At 42.5% G+C, this 19842-nt stretch overlaps 1 protein-coding gene and 1 long non-coding RNA gene across 2 annotated transcripts in view; one reads left to right on the plus strand and one right to left on the minus strand.

The window, feature by feature from the left end:
• Window positions 1–19842, minus strand: part of LOC137348401 (uncharacterized) — a 64102-nt gene that overhangs the window by 21691 nt on the left and 22569 nt on the right. The window lies entirely within an intron of this gene.
• The window catches only part of LOC137362449 (collagen alpha-1(XXV) chain-like), a 42526-nt gene that overhangs the window by 10483 nt on the left and 12201 nt on the right, over window positions 1–19842 (plus strand). The window contains exons 4-7 of the mRNA XM_068026863.1: window positions 1877–1930; window positions 5166–5192; window positions 6181–6225; window positions 10940–11026. Of these exons, the coding sequence (XP_067882964.1) occupies window positions 1877–1930; window positions 5166–5192; window positions 6181–6225; window positions 10940–11026 (213 nt within the window). The remainder of the gene's footprint in view (window positions 1–1876; window positions 1931–5165; window positions 5193–6180; window positions 6226–10939; window positions 11027–19842) is intronic.

Below are 19842 nucleotides of genomic sequence, written 5' to 3' on the forward strand. Positions count from 1 at the left end.
ATCCGCTCCTGATGGACTGCAGTGGTTCAAGAAGGCACCTCATCACCACCTTTGCAAGGGCAATTAGGGATGGGTAACAGATGCTGGGCTTGCCAGTGATGACCACATCCCATGAAACACATAAAAAAAGTCTCAGCCCCAAGACATCGCTGCAGGAGTTCCTTGAGCCCTTGGCCCAACCATTTTCAACTGCTTCATCAATGACCTTCCCTCCAATGTAACATCAGAAGTGAGGATGTTTGCTGATAATTGCACAGTGTTCAGTTCCATTTACAACTCCTCAGAATCTGATGTAGTCCTTGCCCACATGCAGCAAGACCTGGGCAACATCCATGTTTGTGCTCATAAATGACAAGTAACAGTTGGGCCACACAGTGCCAGGCAATGACCATCTGCAACAAGATATAATCTAACCATCTCCCCTTGACATTCAGTGGGATTATCAGAGTCAAAACCCTCACCATCAACATCCTGGGGATCACCATTGACCAGAAATTTAACTGGAGCAGCCACATAAATACTGTGGCTACAAGAGCAGGTCAGAGGCTGGGAATTCTGCAGTAAGTAACTCACCACCTGACTTCCCAAAGCCTGTCCACCATCTACAAGGCACAAGTCAGGAGTGTGATGGAATACTCTTCACTTGCCGGGATGGGTGCAGCTCCAACAACACTCGAGAAGCTCGACACCATCCAGGACAAAATAGCCCGCTTGATTGGCATCCCATCGACCACCTAAATATTCACTCCCTCCAGCATCAGCACACCGCGGTTGTTGTGTATACCATCTACAGGATGAACTGCAGCCACTTGCCAAGCCTCCTTCGACAGCACCCTTTCAAACCCATGACCTCTTCCACCTAGAAGGACAAGGGCAGCAGTTACATGGAAACACCATCAACTGCAAGTTCCCTCCAAGGCACGCACCATCCTCACTTGAAACTATAATCGCTGTTCCTTCACTGACACTGGGTCAATATTTTGGAATTCTCTTCCTAACAGCACTGTGGATGTACCTACACCACATGGATTACAGCAGTTCAAGAGGGGGGCTCATCACCACCTTCTCAAGGGCATGAATGAATAAAAATGAATGCTTACAATAGAAAATGATAGGGAATTTAAGCTGTTATGTGATTAGGTTGGTGGTATTGTGCTTTCCTGGATTTTGAAAGTATTTTCACTTTTCAAGTGGAAGAGTTGCTCGTCCTGCACACAGCAAGGCATCACCCCAATGCAAGCCCAGATTGGAAGGTTGCAGGGGTGAACCAGAAATTTCCAATCCACACTTGCAGACTCCAGGTACCGTTCATGAAGTAAGACTCAGAAAATTTCCCTTTCACTCTATGCTACATTTCTGTTTTGATGATGCATTCTCCTTGGATCATGTTCAAGATGGCCTCAGCAGAGTGGAAACCCCAATTATCTCAAAAGCAGAACTACAGGTCCAAACTGAACAATCAGCATTAGCAAAAGATAAACTGCTTCAGGGTTTTAATTTTCCACGGCAGCGTTTGCATGACGCTCCCAACATATTTTTTTATCACATTGTTGAAACTGCTTCTGCTTTGTTGAAACGTGGTAAAGGTATTAAGTCATCTCCTTTGTGAAAAACAATTCCAAGTATTGAGAACATTATGACAAACAAATGCAACCCTACCATTAATGGTTTTCATTTCAGCTGTTATTTTCCATTCGGCACTGCAGTTGATTTTAAACTCTATGCATGTGCTTTTTTAAACTTGTCATATCCCACAGGATCTTCCTGCACTTAGTAGTTTCCATGCCCGTCAGATTTAAGATACCAAAAGCGTTTGAGAGTGCTTGCTTCTTTATAACCGTGATTGTTTATTTTATATTAAGTGTTGTCATTTCAGGGTGAAAAAGGAGCAGTTGGTAACCCAGGGCCAAGGGGACCCACAGGTTTGCCTGTAAGTAAACCTAGTGTTGGTTTGAGTAACTTTAAGAAGGAATAGCACTATTTTGTGCAGTTTATATTAATGACACAATTCCAAATGGCTGAGAGTGAGTTCATGAAGATTTTATTCGCTCTGTGACTTGAATTTGCATATTAGAAATTTTTAGAAGCAGTTTTTGTGATGGAGAAGATGCGTTTTGATGGGTTCAGAAACTCAACTCAGGATTGAGGAGAATTCTAAAGTTGTAGAAAGTTTGGTTCAGTCCAAGAGAGCGGTTTGCAGTTATATAACAGCAGTGATTGTGACAGTGATGTGCACTTTGTGGAAATGGTAACAGATATCATGTAAAGCTATGTTTGCCAGCTTGACATCAACTTATGCAAGGTTGTTTGAAAGGAAGAATAAATGAGCAATGAGGGTAGATTTTCTTCAGCACTGCCATTTGGCAGGCACAGTAAAGAGGATAAAGAGAGGAGACCTGTCAGGGCTCAGACCATCTTGCACTGCTTCAACATTTCACAGGGCTGTACATAATTGGGGTGCACCTATAGCAATTTAATTCAGACAAAATTGGGTGTATTGGCCTCCCACAAATTGTTACTTGAGTGACAATTGTTGCGTGTCCAAGAAAAAATGGGTGAAGAGGCCAGTTACTGGATCCTCTCTGAGGAGGGTCTGTGTGGGAGCTGAGGGCAGTCTTACTTCATCAGAGGTAAGTATAAAAATTGTATTCCCTCTTCATCCTACCCAGGATGATCTTGTGAGCTTGGCACCTTCTGATTGCTGCTTTCCAGGAGGAGCAAAGGCCTAACCTCAACAGCCAGGAGCACAGGAACAGGCCTCTCCCAATGCTGAGGTGCACAAAGCAGTCAGGGGGTCAGGCCTGGGCCTAGGACATGCAACCAGAATGGAGCAAGAACAAGATGGCAACTACTTCCTCACAGCCACAGGATACCTGATTTGTGTTACACCCGTCAGAGGCACAGTGAATTCCCATAGAGGAAAATCTACCCTATTTTGACCCAAATCTGAACCATGATTACTCAAAGTAACATTATCTTAATTTGTTTACAGTATGGAACATGGTAGATTAAATCACTGTGAGGTGAAATGTGATAATTTTTCCAAAAATTTTGGCATTATGCAAAATGGTAAATTGCCCATGAACTTTAACCCTGTGTTATTTACAAATGCTGCCAAAAGTGGCGCACAGGCCTTCCCTCAAGAAGACAGGTTTTCTGGATTTTTCCGATAAAGACAATGGGCAGAATTTTTGATCTCTGGAAGAAGTGGGACTGTAGGCAGACGAGCCCGCAATTTCCAGACACAGTCCGGCGTGCCGCGTTGCCAGCATGCTCCTGCCTCGGGGCCACTTCAGAATATGCAGGTTTGGTGAGTGAAATGGCTACCCTCCCTCAAGCGCAGGTAGCCAATTAGGGCTGTTAAAGGCCCTATTAAGGCCTCTCTGCCACATTTGGCTGGAATTTTCCAGTCAGCCGGTAGGCCTCCCTGCAGTGGCTGGAACACGCTCCATATGACTTGTTAAACCCGCTGCTGCTGCAACTATAAATGGTCACAGCTGTGGTTGCAGGCCCCTCCACAGTGGCACTCTTGCAGCTATGACCAGTTTTTATTGAATAAATTTTATAAGCTTTGAGAGGGTGCGTCCACCTTGAGCTGCCCTCTCTCTTACCTGCCTTGGACAGTGGGGCTGCCACTCCCTCAGTGCTGGCCAGCCTCCTGTTGGCCCTCCAGCCTCAGGAGCTTATCTGCTGTCTTTAATTGGACGGCGAGTGTGCTCCTAGGCCACTAATTGGCCATCCATTCGAAAATCGTGTCAGGCATGTCACGCCGATGCCATTCAGGATCAGGACCTGCAAATGATCCCAACATCGGGGCCCGGACCCTAGAACAAAAATCCAGCCCAATGCCTCTTTTAATATATTAAAACTCACCTACTGCATCATTTATTTTTGATGTTTCTAAAGTTATTGGTGATTTTTTAATGCTAATTAACCTTTAATTAAACTGTCAGAGGTACTAGAAAAACTAAGGCTCCCTGGGCCAGCGTTAAAAATTACACTTGGTGATATTAATGGATGAACGCATAACATGTTGATAAGGCATTACTCTATTCATTATTCAACAGAGGCATTTATGTTATATGAATGCTTTAAACATTGATCTACTAATATCAATAACAGTTATCTCGTCACTGAAAAAGTAGTTTCAAATTAAAGCATGTCATTTGAAACATTTTCTTAAGCACATCTAGCTTTCTCTTTATCCTGCTATTTGTTCCTCCATGTTATCTTTGTTTCTTTTATTTATCAGAGATATTTCTATTTACTATGCCCTATTTTAACTCTTTTTACATTTTAAGATAATTTCTTTCTCAATCTCTCAGGTCGCACAATTTATTTTGAAGCTGGAGGCTATAGTGGAAAAAAGTTACCCTTGATTGGTTGAAAAACCTGGTCCACACTGGTTTCCCAGCCATTCCAAGCTTGCTGTGTAAAGACTGATGTGGTTGTGTCAGAGACCTGACCAGGTTTATCTTTGCAGTTGTTTTGTGTCAGATAGCTGCTTTAGCTGGACAAGTTGGAGCAGATTATCATCATCACATGGGCAGTAATCTGGGGAACTGGCCAACTGCCATTTATAAAACCCTCACAATTTGCATGCCATCGAAATGTGTGTGCTATTTTCTGCTGGTAGCTACAGCAATATTTGTATAATACATAGGCCAGAGAGCATTATCATCTGGAATTGTTATGTTGTAGCTAGTTGATAAATAAGTTGGCCAGAACAAGTTCTACATTCACTATTTCTCAAAATGAGTAGGTGAATTTACACAGGGAGCTCAATTTACACAGAGCTCACCTGCTGTAACTGAACAGCCATGGAGCCTTGGAAAAAATGGTGTTCCACTGAAGTAGGACCGACCTCTGTGGAAATTCACCCCTCTGTGTTTTAGTGAAATTGTATTCAGAATTAAAGAGTCAGAAAGCTGCAATGTGAATGAGCAATCATTACAGTAGCCCAAAGAAAATGGCTACTGCAGCATCGAACATCATCTATTAGATTTCTTTAGGGTTTTGGGCAGTATTGGATTTATCATGGAGAAAACAAGTTCTAAATGAATTCACATACACCCACAGGAAATTACAGCCCTGAGCACACTGCATTTGATATAAAAATTGGAAGCAGATATGATAGTCATTATGTATATGTTGTTCTTTGACAGGGTATTGATGGCGATCCAGGGTTAGATGTAAGTCTTATTCCCTTTATACTCTGTTTATATCAGCCTTGTCTCTAAGGATTCCAATTGTGTTCACTTAAAGAGAATAATAAATAATTTGTAAAGTCTTTAAACTTTTTTAAATGTTGTTTATTTACGAATTTCAAATTGCTTAAAGATCCTTTACAGCAGGGTTGTCCAACCTTTTCGGGTGGAGAGCCGCATTCTGATTTTTGCTCGGCCTGGGGGAGCCGATAAGCAAATTTCAAAAGATAAAGGCATTAAAAATTTATCTTACTAATAAAAACAACAAATGTGCATTTTTGTGAAGAAGCTTTAAATGAGAAGACTAATTTATTGACTTACTTTCTCATCACTATATTGAAAATTGATTTAGTGAAATACCTGGCATTATTTTTGCTTGTATAAGTAGTCAATCTCTGCCCGCACACTTGATGTAGCAGTGCAGAGTATTCTGGATAGATGTCCATCTTTCAGAAGTGAGATCTCTTTCTCTGTCTCTGTCTCTCTCTCTCTCGCTGTGATCCCCCCTCTCTGTGTTGTCCTTGCTCTCTGTGTACCCCCTCTCTCTTTGCCCCCCCCCTTCTCTCTGTCCCCCTCTGTTTACAGGAATAGTATTGCCATTGAGAAAGTGTAGAGGCAAGTAACAAAGATGATTCCATATATCAGACATTTAACTGATGAATAGATGTTAAGAAAGTTGGACATCGTTCCTTTCAAAAGAAGACATTTTGTGAGCCTACCTAAATGAAGCTTTTATGAAAGGAACTGACAAAATTAATCCAGGTGAATTGTTTATTCTGTTTATGCCAGCGACACAAGTAAAAATTAGGATATTATGAGTAAAAAGGAAGCAAGTGAATATTGAGACGAGCTGATCCCTTTATACCAGTAAAATTAGTCTGAATGAACAGATTTGTTACTAATCTTTGTAATTTTTTTCACAGCAGGGATTATAAATTTGTTCTGAGTTATTTTGATTTTTTTTTTCTTTCAGGGTTTCACTGGTCCGAAAGGAGATAAAGGAGAAAGGGGAGAAAAGGTGCAATTACAGATCTGTTTATTTACAAGTTCAAATGGCTGTCCTCATTGTTGGTGAAATGAAATGATCCTTGAGCATGAGAACCAAATGCACTTAGAGTTCCAGTATTCCTTTTTAGGTTGCATAGAGTAAAACACAATACAAGGAGTGAGGTAGCCTCCACATGTGCCTATTGTATAGCCTTGCAATTGTAACTGAATATGCAGGAAAGTATAATCCAGAGGCCCAGGCTAGTGCTCTGGGACACGGGTTCGAATCCTACCATGGCAGAAGGTGGAATTTGAATTTAATTAATAAATCTGGACTTAAAAAGCTAATCTAATGGTGACCATGAAACCATTGTCGATTGTTATAAAAACCCATCTGGTTCACTAATGTCCTTCAGGGAAGGAAATCTGCTGTCCTTACTGGCCTGGCCTACATGTGACTCCAGACCCACAGTAAAATGGCAGGGCCCAGCCCGATATTGCCGGCTGCAGCAAGGCCTTGTGGTGCCCCCCCACCCCCGCCCCCCCCACCCCCCCCACCACCACTTGGTGATGGGACTGCAATTTAATTATTTAAATAAATTACAATACCTGAATTAATTACTCTCCTGTCGCCTCCTAATGCCCTGCCGTGATCTTCACCCCGACGGTCGGCACTGCTGCACCTTTGGATCCCCGTCTGGAAAGAAGAGGTGCAACACTGATGGGGAGGGGGGAGGAAGTAAGTTTCTCAGTGCGGGGTGGGGAAATGGGGTCAAATTAGCGTGATGGGTGTAGGGAATAGTGGGAAGGGTTATAGTTTAAAGTTTGTGCAGTTAGGGAGGAAAGGTCAGATGGTAAAGGTTGGGGGGAAAGAGCAAATAATTAATTTAATTGTTATTGTGGGGGGCGGGAAAGGGGCAAAAGAGATGTATTTATTTAATATCGATAACTCTTTCTTTAAATATTTAAATTTGCCAGTAGGGCGAACAGTCCTTTACAAATAGCGTTAGCGCCTGCGCACAGGCAGCTAATGCCATTGCCGGGGATGGACAGCCCACTCCCTCCATGTGATCGAGGTGGTTGGCCACCCCAGCTATTTAAATGAGCCGCCATGATTCCAAGCATGGCGGCTCTTTGGTGTGTGGGTGGCCATTTTTCGCATCAGCAACGGGCTTATAGAATCCAGCCCAGGGTCGACAGCTCTCAATGGTGGGAAACCCAGTTTTTATTTACCTTAGAGCTTTAAACATTGGTTCATGTTTTGTTAGTAAATTGATTATCGCATTTAGCAAGATCAGTTAATGAATATGTTTTTTTATTGTGTACAAGGGGCTGCATTTTAAGTTTCCGCCACCAAAATAGGCGATGGGCATAAAAAAAATGCAACCCGCACGCACAGGAACCACGTGGTGGAGAAATCGTGGTGGCTCATTTGCATGGCCATGGCGCCCACCCGCCCCCCACGATGACATGGAGGGAGTGTGCGAGCCATCACTGGCAATGGCATCAGGCGCCGGCGCCATTTTGAAAGGGCTTACAGTCCTCGATGTGCATTTAAATTTTTAAAGGGCCGGTTACTGTAAAGTTTAAAAAATGAATAAAATAAACTTTCCATGCACTCTCCCACCTCCCGAATGGCATATCACAACATTCCTGCCCTTTTCCCCCACGGAAATCCTAACATGAAAATTTGACCTTCCCCCCGCCCCCGCAAAGTTCAGAACCTTTATCCTTTATCCCTTCCCCCCCCGCCCCGTGACCAATCCGAGGTGTTTTAACCCCGCTCCCCTGCAGAGAAAAACACCTCCTTCCCCCCTCTCCACAGGTGTTGCGCCACATTTCCCCAAACAGAGATTCAAAGGCGCAGCACTGCTGGCCACGAGAATAAAGATTGCAGCCTGGTGGCTGAATCATTGCGGCCTACATGGTAAGTAGGCATCAACATATTTTAATGCAGGGGTGGCCGCACGAGGCCTCGCCGCCGCAGCTGAGATTGGTATGGGGCCTGCCGCTGCCGCTGCCAGGGTCGGTGGCGGGCTTCCTCTGTACTGATCTTCATTGCCCCCCCCCCCCCCCCCCGCCACCCTTCCCGGCAGTGGAGAGGCTTTAAAATCCAGCCCAAGATGTCAGTAAAGTTGGGAGACTTGTTCCAAAGCACCGCCTAATAGGTATAACCTGCAACTGCATTGTTGTAGGGAACTGTTTACATACAAGGATTTCCATTCAAAATGTATGTTACATGTTAATGTAAAAACGTAACCAAAAGTGACAACAGTGTCTGCATACACAAGATTATTATATTTGATAATCCAGAAATTATTCCAGTGCTGTTGGTACACTATGTAAATTTCAATCAATAATGTTCGATTTACAATTGTTCCTGGATTGCATTTCATTACCTATTCCATATTTATTGTGACTAAGGTACTAGGTATATTTTTTTAATTTTACTTTCTTACCTGGTGTAAAATTCCCACTGTTAATTTTATAGAAAAAGCTTTTTCTGGATGAAAAATGCAAAATGAATTCTTGTTTTCTACTAAATTTATCTGCAGCAGAAACTCTGTCTGCCGGCTGAAGTTTTTTTTAGGTCTTTTTGGGAAATATCCCTGCTGTGCCCAAGAAACTGGAACAAGCAGTCTATCACCATTGCTCCTCACCAGCTAGGAGATGTACAAAAATGGCCTTGGTTACCTTCACTCTGATTCTTCTCCATCCAATAATTTTGCACAATCTGTATTTTTGCAACAAAAAATTGAGAAACACGTTTCCCCAATTACTTTATCATTGGTGTCTGGAACATTTGATTTAAGAGTAAGGTGCTTACTTTGATGAGCCCATGCAAAGCCAATAATAGCAAGCAAAAACTGAATGCAGTGTTGGAAAATGGTTGATTGAGCAAAATAATAAGGAATACTGAAGCTTTTGTCATTTGAATTTGAACATGTATGTTTAGAAATAAAGTACAGTGAGGTTCATTCAGAGAACACTCATTAGGCTGCATGAGTGATCCATTCATAGCTTTCTTGTGATCTTGTATGAACTGTCCATCTACAATGGCATGAGCTAGATATCCACTGCTCTCCTATTGACTGTAAAACTATCCACAGCACTCTATAGACTGTATAAGCTGTGTCCATCCAGAACTCTGATGTAGACTGCATGAGTTGTCCATTTTGAATAGACTGTACAAGTCAACCTTCCACATCCATTTATATAAACTGTGAAATGGCAATATCACTGAATGGATACTTAACACATTCCTATGACATTCCTCTGTACAATTAATGATAGCCTATTTATTTTAAATAGTTTAACTGCTCCATTAAAAATAGTGGACAGAGAAATGTCATATGCACAAGCTAAGCATTCATCTGCTGACATAACTGACAGCAATTTCTAGGCTGTACACTGTGTGAGCTATCAATTAGTTCATTTTTGAAGTGTGTAAGTTATCCAACTCTCGTAGACTGTATAGGGTCGATTTTCTGAGTACGCACTGCTGCCGTGCAGCTTTGCCCACTGGCAGCACATGTGAGGAGATTGTGGTCAGTGTTGCCGCAGCTTCCCAATATGTGTTGCCAGCTGGTGATGCTCCGAGCCAGGAACACATCCTCAGAAAATTGACCCTTGTGTGCTATCTGTCCACTGTTCTCCTTTGAAATGTATGAGCTATCCAACAATACTAGCTGTAACATTTTAATCAGGTCTTTTCCCTGTTAGACTTCTGGACTAAATGTATAATTGTTATTAATTGCAATAAAGACAGTGATCAAACCACTGGCACAGTTTTGTGAAAATTATCACACGAAAGTATGAAACTTAGTACATGCAACTTTCCAAGACCTTTAAAACCTCATCAGTTACACTTTTAAATTATTCAAAGACTAAAATATCAAGGGATATATAATTTTTTTTACAAAAAAAACCCTTTCATTGACTAAATGCCATGTTTCATGGATTATGTTCTCTGAGGTTGTGTGTAATTTCCTGGTAGTCACACATTCGCTTTGGTTGGATATCTCATAACATCAGGAGCTCTGTGTTAAATGATTACATTTTATTTCCATTTTGCTTCCACTTGCACAACTGATTGAATTGTTTCTGGTTTTGTAGAGGTAGTGTCCTTTTCCCTTTGCCTATGCATCACTCTTGAATGAGGACAGTGACCACTGGCTGCAACATGTACCACTGCTGCACAAAATTGCCAAAACACGATGCAGCAGATTTCTGTTGTAGCTAAGAGCATTCATAGGTAAACGCAAAGGACCACTTCCTCTGCAGAAACGGGATTCCTTCCAGAAGCTTCTTATTCCTGTCGCTCAGATTGAAGCATGCTTCATTTTCCTGGAGGTGCCTATCCTTCTCCTTCCCCCTCTGCCCTCTGAAACCCAAGCATATTGGTTCCCACCTATGGACCTGCCCCACCCTTTTACTTTTTACTCCTTAATTTGACTACTTTAATAAGAATTGTAGTTTTACCTCTTTCTGAATATAACTCACTCCTAAGTGTTCCTGCAACCTCACTAATTCCCCTTTTTTTCTAATATCATCCCTTATCCTTACTGCAGTCCCTTTACTCCTTATAACCGTCAAGTGTTTTTTCTGGCTTTAAACTCATTATTACTCTTTTATTGTTTAATTCTTAGCATTCAAATTGGCTTAAAGTAATTAATGTACAGTAACATGTAGCAGTGTCTGAGTTCACAAAACTTTTTTTTTTGACCAAACCATTGTGTCCACAGGGGGAAAAGGGAAAGAAAGGCAAAAAAGGGCCTAAGGGGGAGAAAGGAGAACAGGGTGCCCCTGGATTAGATGCACCTTGCCCATTGGTATGTCTCTGCTGTGTATTGGTATTCAGACATCTCAAGCCAAACAAAAGAGAGAGGCATGTTCTGTCTAACATTCCCAATGCATATAATGACATAAATTATTTACTCAATATTTCATTTGAGGATTTCACAGTGAGCACCAGCTCTACTAAACTTACCTTCTACAACATTTGCCTTGTGGCATTCTAGTCACAGTAATAATAAGATTTGTTCCATGTGTGTAAAGGGGGTTTCAGTCCCATCACAATTATTATGCTGTGGGGTATACAGCCTCACACACACATCAAATATTTACAAGTCCTTACTATTTCAGATCCTCTTTTTTTGGAGGGAGGAAAAATTCAACATTGCATTTTTGCTCCAAACTTTCCATTTACAATTTGAAATATATAATCGAAGATGGAGACACAAGAATAGCTTTACAAATTGAGCATTTGTTTCTTTAAAGTAAGCATTATTGAGATTTTAAATGTAAAAATAGGAAGAAAGGATGCTCAGTTTCATAGTCCTTGTATTTTCCAACTTGACTTATGTTATGGAAACCCCTCTCTCCACACGTTGCCCATGAAATCATTATCTGCTTCTCTCTCCTGTTTGTAAACTGTCAAGTGTTGGCCTCTCAGCAGGCAGAGCAATTCATTTGTCAATAACAATGCAAGTTAATTTCAATAAACAGGGACTCCGAGGCAATAAGGGGGAAAAAGGGGAGCCAGGCCAGCCTGGCCTGGATGGGCTGGATGCCCCTTGCCAATTGGTACAGTATTCTTTTTCCTACCAACCCTGCATGTTGTCTTTAATTAGGCAATCTGTCATAATGCAAAGCAGTGGTTTGATCCTCTTTGCATTGCAGGTTTAATGCATGCGCATGAGTATACCTTCCCTCAGCTAACGTATCCCAGTGCAAGAAGGGTGTGCTTGTTATTTACTTACTGACCAATATGTAACATGTGGTGTATAATGTGATACTGATAGAATTCTGCCAGCATATCATTGAGAAATTTGGGGGAAATCAATAGGATGTGATGCTGAAAGATGATTTAGTAATATAGAAACATCAACATATACAGTGCATTCGAAATTACAAAATGGTTTTCAGAATCCTGCAACAGAACCCAAACATCTTCAGTGGATTGAAGGCCAATCAGTACCTCCTTTAACATTGCAAAGAGAGGATTTTAATACAAATGCAATAACCATTCATACAATTACATTGCCAACAGTAATTTGTACCCCTAATAATACCTGGCTCTGTGTCTGCACGACAGTTATTTCTTTTATGAAGTCTAAAGGGGAGAATTTTAACAACCCCCCCCCCCCCCACCCCACCTCAATGAAGGGGATTAAATGGGGAAAAATGTGAAACCGGACCCCATCCCACAGTGAACGCATCTACTTATGCTTTAACCACAGCCGATGTGGGTGTGTGTGAGTAACTCACTTTGGAGAGACAGGTCAGGATTGCACAATTTCAATCAGGCTCCTTTCCTCAGACTTTGTCAGTCCTTTGAATGTAACGGCTGTGAGATGTGTTTCCCAGGACTTGGGAGGTGAGAGATGCCAGGTAAATGCTTTTCCAGCACTGGTTATTGGCCAGGAGAAGCAGGAGTGCTTTCCCCCCACCCCGTCCCCCAGCACCTCAAGCAAATCTTCTGCCTCAATTGATCTATCCCTGCAATCTGCTGACCACCCCCTCCCCCCCGCCATGATTTGTTCACCCCTGCAAACTTCCACCCCCCCACCACAATCTCTACCTCCCAATGATCTCTCCTTACCTCCCTTCTTTACCTATGTAACATAAGTTTGGTTAATTCCAAGCCAGTTGGTGGGTGAAAGTCCACTTTACAAAAATTCCCACAAATAAGCATCAAATAGACAATCTCACTCAGAACCACCATTACAAGGGCTACAAAAGCTGAGATAAAAAGGAAAACTGTTGGGACTGCACAATAAATCGTCAGCTGTAAAGCAAAAAGACAGGTTCAAGGTGTAGGTCAGATTCCTCAAAATTCAAAACTAGGAGATAAATGAGCATCTTAATTTAAATGAACCAAACAAAGAGAGACGAGACCAATATGTCCAGTCAACCCAATTCAGTCCAAAGCAGCCACTATTAGCAAGTGGCTGCAAGTAGTTAACTTTTAATCAGACATGGAAGCATTTTAGTCTGGTGAGATGTAAAGATTTTTTTTTAATTATTTTATAATAATGTGTTCATCCAAGCAGAAAATAACTTCCCTGGACTGCCAATGTACTCAGGCAATTCAAATTTGTCCATGCACCAGAAAATGTGAATGTTTCAGACCCATGAGATTGTCAGGGATCTGAGATACAACAGACCCACCAGACTGCAAACATCTTATTGCACTGGAGCTATTAGACCCCCAGGGAACTTGACCAAACCTGAAGGGCTATCCACAGTAACCAAGTAATGGCTATATCACTAACCATGGGCAAGGTGCCCTGTACTTGTAGTTAGTGCCATGATGTATATTCCTGTACTGGTGTGCTGGTTTCCTGATAAGTGATGCAGATTAAATTTGACCTCCAATTTGTACTGCAGTGTAAGACCTCAGGTTAGACAATAATATTTCAACAACAACAACTTACATTGAATATAGCACAGTTAACATGGTAAAACATCCCAAGGAATTTAACAAGAGCGATATCAATAAAAACATTTTTGATACCAAGCCACAGAAGGAGAAATCAGCACATATAACCAAACACTTGATCAAAGAAGTATCAGCTTAAGAAAGGTTGAGAGGTGGAGAGGTTTAGGAAGGGAATTCCAGAGCTTAGGGTCACGGCAAACTGAAAGCATGGTCACCAATGTGGTGGAGTAATTAAAAACAGAGGTGTGCAAGAGGCCAAAATTGGAGGAGCACAGAGATCGTGAAGGGCTGGAGGACGCAACCGGGATAGGGAGGGGTGAAGACTTGGAGGAATTTGAAAACAAGGATGAGGATTTTAAAATTGAGGCATTAACAGATTGGGAGCCAGTAAAAGTCAGCAAGCACAGGGATGATGGGTGAACTGGACTTGGAACGGGGGGCAGAGTTTTGGATGACCACATTTTATTAGGGTGGAAGATGAGAGGCTGGGCAGGAGAGCATTGGAATAGTCAAGTTTAGAGGTAACAAAGACACGGAAGAGGGTTTCAGCAGCAGATGAACTGGAGCAGGATCAGAGTGAAGCGATGTTACAGAGGTGGAAGTTGGCAGTCATGGTGATGGTCGGAAACTCATCTTGGGCTCTAATGTTAGGTGTCAGACAAGCAGTGTGACAAATCAGAGACGGTGCAATGGTCCAAGGTGGTATGAAAGAGCTGAATGGCGTTGGCAGACATGTGGAAGTTGGGTTTTCAGGTGATGTTGCCAAGGGATAGCATGGAAATGAGAAATAGAATGGGGCCAAGCATAAATTCATGGGGATCTCCAGAGATAACAGAGTAAGAGTGGGAAGAGAAGCCATTGCAAATGATTCTCTGGCCATGATTAGACAAATAAAAATGTAACCAAGCTAGGGCAGTTCCACCCAGCTGGATGATGGAGCAGAGGCACTGGAGGCAGATGGTGTGGTCAACTGGGTCAAAAGCTACAGATAAGAAGGATGAGGAGGGATAGTTTATCGTGATCACAGTCACAAAGGATATCATTAATGACTTTAAAAAGGCCCATTTCTGTACCGTGCTTAGGCCAGAAACCTGCTTGGAGGGATTTAAACATGGAATTGTAGGAAAGATGGGCATAGATTTGGGAAGAGACAATACGTTCAATGACTTTGGAGAGGAAAGGGAGGTTGAAAATGAGTCGGTAATTTGCAGGTACAGAGGGTTGAAGAGTAGGTTTCTGGAGGAGGGGGTGATGACAGCAGATTTGAAGAGTGGGGGGGGTGGTGTACTTAAGGAGAGGGGCCATTAACAATATAATCTAACATGGGAGCCATGAAGGGATGTTGGGTGGCCAACAGTTTGGTTGGAATAGAATTGAGGGAGCAGGAGTTGGGTCTCATGGAGTCTTTTTCCTCGGATGGTGATGGCAAACACGAGGGGACATAGCTTTAAGTTGAGGGGTGATAGATATAGGACAGATGTCAGAGGTAGTTTCTTTACTCAGAGAGTAGTAAGGGCGTGGAACGCCCTGCCTGCAACAGTAGTAGACTCGCCAACTTTAAGGGCATTTAAGTAGTCATTGGATAGACATATGGATGAAAATGGAATAGTGTAGGTCAGATGGTTTCACAGGTCGGCGCAACATGGATGGCCGAAGGACCTGTACTGCGCTGTAATGTTCTATAAGGTCAGAGAGAGGATTGCAGGAGATGGGATACAATCTAGAGAAAGATATGTTCAGGGCTAAGTCAGTGTGGGCTTTGGAGGAAGTTTGTCCCAAAGGTCTAGGGGAAGGGAAGGAAGTGGCAGACGCAGCTGAATAGATGGTCTTGATCTTTGTGATAACAAAAGTCCATGATCTCCTTGCACTTATTGTGGGAGGTGAGGGTGGAAGAAACAGGAGAAGGTGGTTTAGGAAGATAGTTTGTAGTCAAGAAAAAAAGGCAGGGATTATCTTTGCTTTTCTGGATGCTCTTTGAATAGTGAACAGTTTTAGTGATTTCATACTTAGGCTCCAATGTGGGGCTTTACTATATTCAAATTATAAGAAAACGGACACTCTCACTCACACCTTCCTAACAAAGAAATATCCGCCAGTGCAGAGGAGCTCTGTCCATGCGCTTAAACATCCATCCACAGAACTCTGTCCGAGCAGGCGGAGTACAAGTCAGTCACAAGAGTCAGTATAACCCAGTTATTGCTGGCTGTGCTTACTGCTCCCCAGACTTCAATTTCAGACCAATAGTGCAGTCTAACTGCAGCCTGAATTACCTAGGGCTTCATTGTGAGGAATGATCAATCAAAAAGCTTAGCTTGAATCAATGTGCTTGCTTTCCCACCATAAAATGAAGCAATCCTTCGAGGCAATTTTCAACTTATCCCCTCTCAATTTAATAAACTAAGATGCAGTTGGCTGGAATGTTCCTTGGAAAGCAAAGCATAGTATGTTGTAACTTAACAGATATTTAGGATAGTTACAGCAGAGGTACAATTTCCAACTGGGTGTGTTGAGTGTAATCATTTTTGTTCGAACTTATGTATTTGGTTACTTTTCAAAGTACTGTTATTAAGATCCCAATTTGTGTTAACTCCTAGAAACTATAGAGCGGAAAATTCTTTTTCCAAAGCAGGTCCAAAGAGCAATGTGAATCACTACAGCATTTATTTGTGTTCCTGAAATAAGGAAACACTCCTAATATACTCATCGAGTGGTAAAATACCAATCTTGCTTACTTACTGCTCCGTATCCCTTTGGCAGTATTAGTTTTAACAAAAGATGCCTTCCCTGAGCTGAACTGTTCCAAGCTTATACTAGCAACCCTTCCCTGATTATTAACATAATGTCAAGGTTCCTGGCTTATCTTAACACATTGCAGTTCACTTCAAAAAGGTCTCAATTTTTCAATATTAAAATTCCATATTGCTTCCCAAACCCTTCTTAGCTTTTAATACAACCTCTGTTTCATTTTTGATGTAACCAATTGTAACCCTTACCTCCATTGTACCAATCGGGCAAAATTTGCAATGTGAAATATTCATTTGGAACATATATAAATAAAAATTCATCAGTTAAACTTTTTATGTAATGCTGTTTTCAACTGATCACAAGGATTAACTGTAGTATTTTAGTAGAAGACGGCATTTGATGGGATTACAAAAAGCTGTGGTGTATTGTATTTGGTTCTTTCACAGTTCAGACCTGTTAAGTCTAGCCAAAAAGGTAAAAATGTTCAATGGAATGTATTGCTGTGCATGGTTATCTTCTTTTGAAACAAAATGCCAGTTCTATATAAATCCTGACAATGTAATTGTTCTGATTTCTGGACATTATATCTGATTTGTTATAGAAATTTGCGATAAGAGACAGCTAGCAATAAGCTGTGAGGCTGCTACTAATCATGAGTGCTAAGCTTCAGTTGCCTAAAGACTAAGCTAGATTTGGCTGCCTATCAATAGCACCTTGTAGTCCACATAGAGTTGCAGTCTTAAGTCCGACTATTGCTATTTCTGAATGACAGAACAAGGAGCTAATAATGATGGCAGTGGCATACGAACAAAGATATTTGAACTTGTGACATGTTCTACATTACAGTGTTAAAACTGATGGAAAAGTACTTTATATCATCAGGGTACTCAAAACCAATCTAGAAAAGCATTTCCCAAACTCTTTTAGATGACTTTTCTTAAGAAGCAGTGTGATTGCTGGGATATATGAAGGCAGATGTTCCTTTGCTTAACAGTCCATGTGTGTCAGCTAACAGGATTTTAGGAACAGGAGCAGACACCTGTACTAGTGAATGTCTGCCCCATTTGTGTATTAAGCACATTTCCTGGATGGAACAGACATGAGTGACCTAATAATACCTCCTGTGTTGTTCTCCGGAGATTATTTAATTCTTCTTATCCCTTTTAATTGCACATGGAATAAATACCACACATTGGGCTGTACTTTACCAGCTCGTCAATGATCTCAGTGGCGAGTTTCAAAGATGGTGGGGCGTATGAGCGGGATTTGCTCCGTGGAGCCACTGGGATATTAAAGAAGGCGGCTCATTTACATAGCCGGGGCGGACCACCCCCGTGATGACGTGGAGGGGGCAGTTGATCCGTCCCTGGCAACAGCGTCCAGGGCCACCGTGCAGGCACCAGCGCCATTTTTAAAGGGCTTAGAGCCCTAAATGACAATTTAAATTTTTAAAGGGATGTTGAATTTAAAAGTATTAAAAATAATTAAACATATCTTCCAGCCCCTCTCCCACCCCCCCCAATAGCCTTACATTTGATCCCTTGCCCTATCCCCCCACCCCCCACCAAACTACTCACTTTGTGTTCCGAAGAAGGGTCACTGACCCGAAACGTTAACTCTGCTTCTCTTTCCACAGATGCTGCCAGACCTGCTGAGTGAATCCAGCATTTCTTGTTTTTGTTTCAGATTTCCAGCATCCGCAGTATTTTGCTTTTACTCACTTTGTGTACCTGACCTTCTCCCCCCCAAAGCTCAGCAACTTCTAACTTTACCCCTTCCATCACCCACTAGATCAATCACGCACATTTGGCCCCACTACCCCCTCCAGCCCTGATATACTTACCTCCTCAACCCTCCCTACCAGTGTTCAGCCAAACTTCACTGGTCGGAGATCGGACTGCACGGGAGTGCCGGCCACTGACAGTAATATCGGAGTGGGATGGCCGGCGACACCCTTTAAGTAATTATTCTTTAATTTACATGTCTTAACATATTTAAATGTGTCTCCCTTCGCCAAGCGGCTGGGGGGGGCCGCCAAAAGGCCTCACTACTGCTGGTAATATGGGGCGGGGCCTTCCTGTCATCGAGGTCCGTGGCGGGCCTCTCCCAGAGGCATTTTCCGGCCCTCATGCCACGACCCCTGCATCAGGGGGTTGTTAAAATTCAGCCCACTGAAACTAGGGCTAAATTTTACTTGCTCCCCGATGTCACATTTAAATATGTTAATGTATGTAAATAAAGGAAATAATTACTTACCTCGTCGCACCAGCCGTCCCGCTCTGATATTGCGGTCGGTGCCCAGCACTCCCATGCCGTCCGATCTCCGACCAGTGAAGTATGGGGGAACACTGGTAGGGAGGGGGCAGGAGGTAAGTATATCAGTGCGGGGGAGCGGGGTCAAACTTACGTGATTGGTCTAGGGGGTGATGAGAAGGTGTAAAGTTAAAAGTTTGTGTACTTTGGGAAGGGGAAAGGTCAGATACACAAGGTATTTTGCGGGGGGGGTGCAAGGGCAAGGAATGAGTGTATTGTTATTGTGGGGGGTGTGGGAGACGGGCTGGAAACATGAATGTAATGTTTTTAAATAAATTTCATTGAACTTTCCCTTTAACACTATAGTTTGTAATGATGGGACTTGAAGCCCTTAAAAAATGGCGCCTGCACAAAGGCGCCGGACGCCGTTGCCGGGGACGGAGCACCCGCCCCCTCTAAGTCATTGGGGGAGGTGGGGGGGGGGGGGGGGGTCCACCCTGGTCATGTAAATGAGCTGCTGTGTTTAATATCGCGGCAGCTCCATGGAGCGAATCCCGCACATGCACCCCGCCATCTTTGAAGCTCGTCGCCAAGATTGATAGCGAGCTGGTAAAATTCATCCCATTGGGCTAGAGGTTATGAGGTGGCCTTCTCAGATTGGAGGATCTGAAAAGAGGCCTGCAGCAACCTCCTGGGACCTCAGCTAAGTAACTTTCCCGGTCATTAGTTCATCAGACCACATTGCAGGGATGAAGGCCATTTGTTGCTACTTCTGACTTTAGACCAAAATGCCGTTTGTGATTTACACTACTACAGACCTTTAAGGATGCATAGCTTTCCCACCTTGAAAATGTGCACACCCAGCCCATTTAAATGCAGCACAGCACCTGGCTTCAGTGGAGGTCAAGCTAGGTGAACGCAAAAAGCACACCACACAACTTATGCTGGGTTGAAATGTTGGGAAGACAGTCAGACCCACTTGATCAATTTATTAGTCTAAAAACTGAAACGCATTTTATAATTTATCATATAATTAAAAGCAATGGTCAATTACTCAATTAGATACAGGGAATAAAGTTAAAAATCAAATAATAGGGGATAGTAAAACTAAAGAAGTTTGAATTTTTTCGCAAATTAACATCATAGGTGTTTAGAGAAGAGTTAAGTAAAAACATTTTAGTTAACCTTTCTATAAAAGAAAGTGAT

This window comes from Heterodontus francisci, chromosome 1, assembly GCF_036365525.1.
Source record: "Heterodontus francisci isolate sHetFra1 chromosome 1, sHetFra1.hap1, whole genome shotgun sequence".
NCBI lineage: Eukaryota > Metazoa > Chordata > Chondrichthyes > Heterodontiformes > Heterodontidae > Heterodontus > Heterodontus francisci.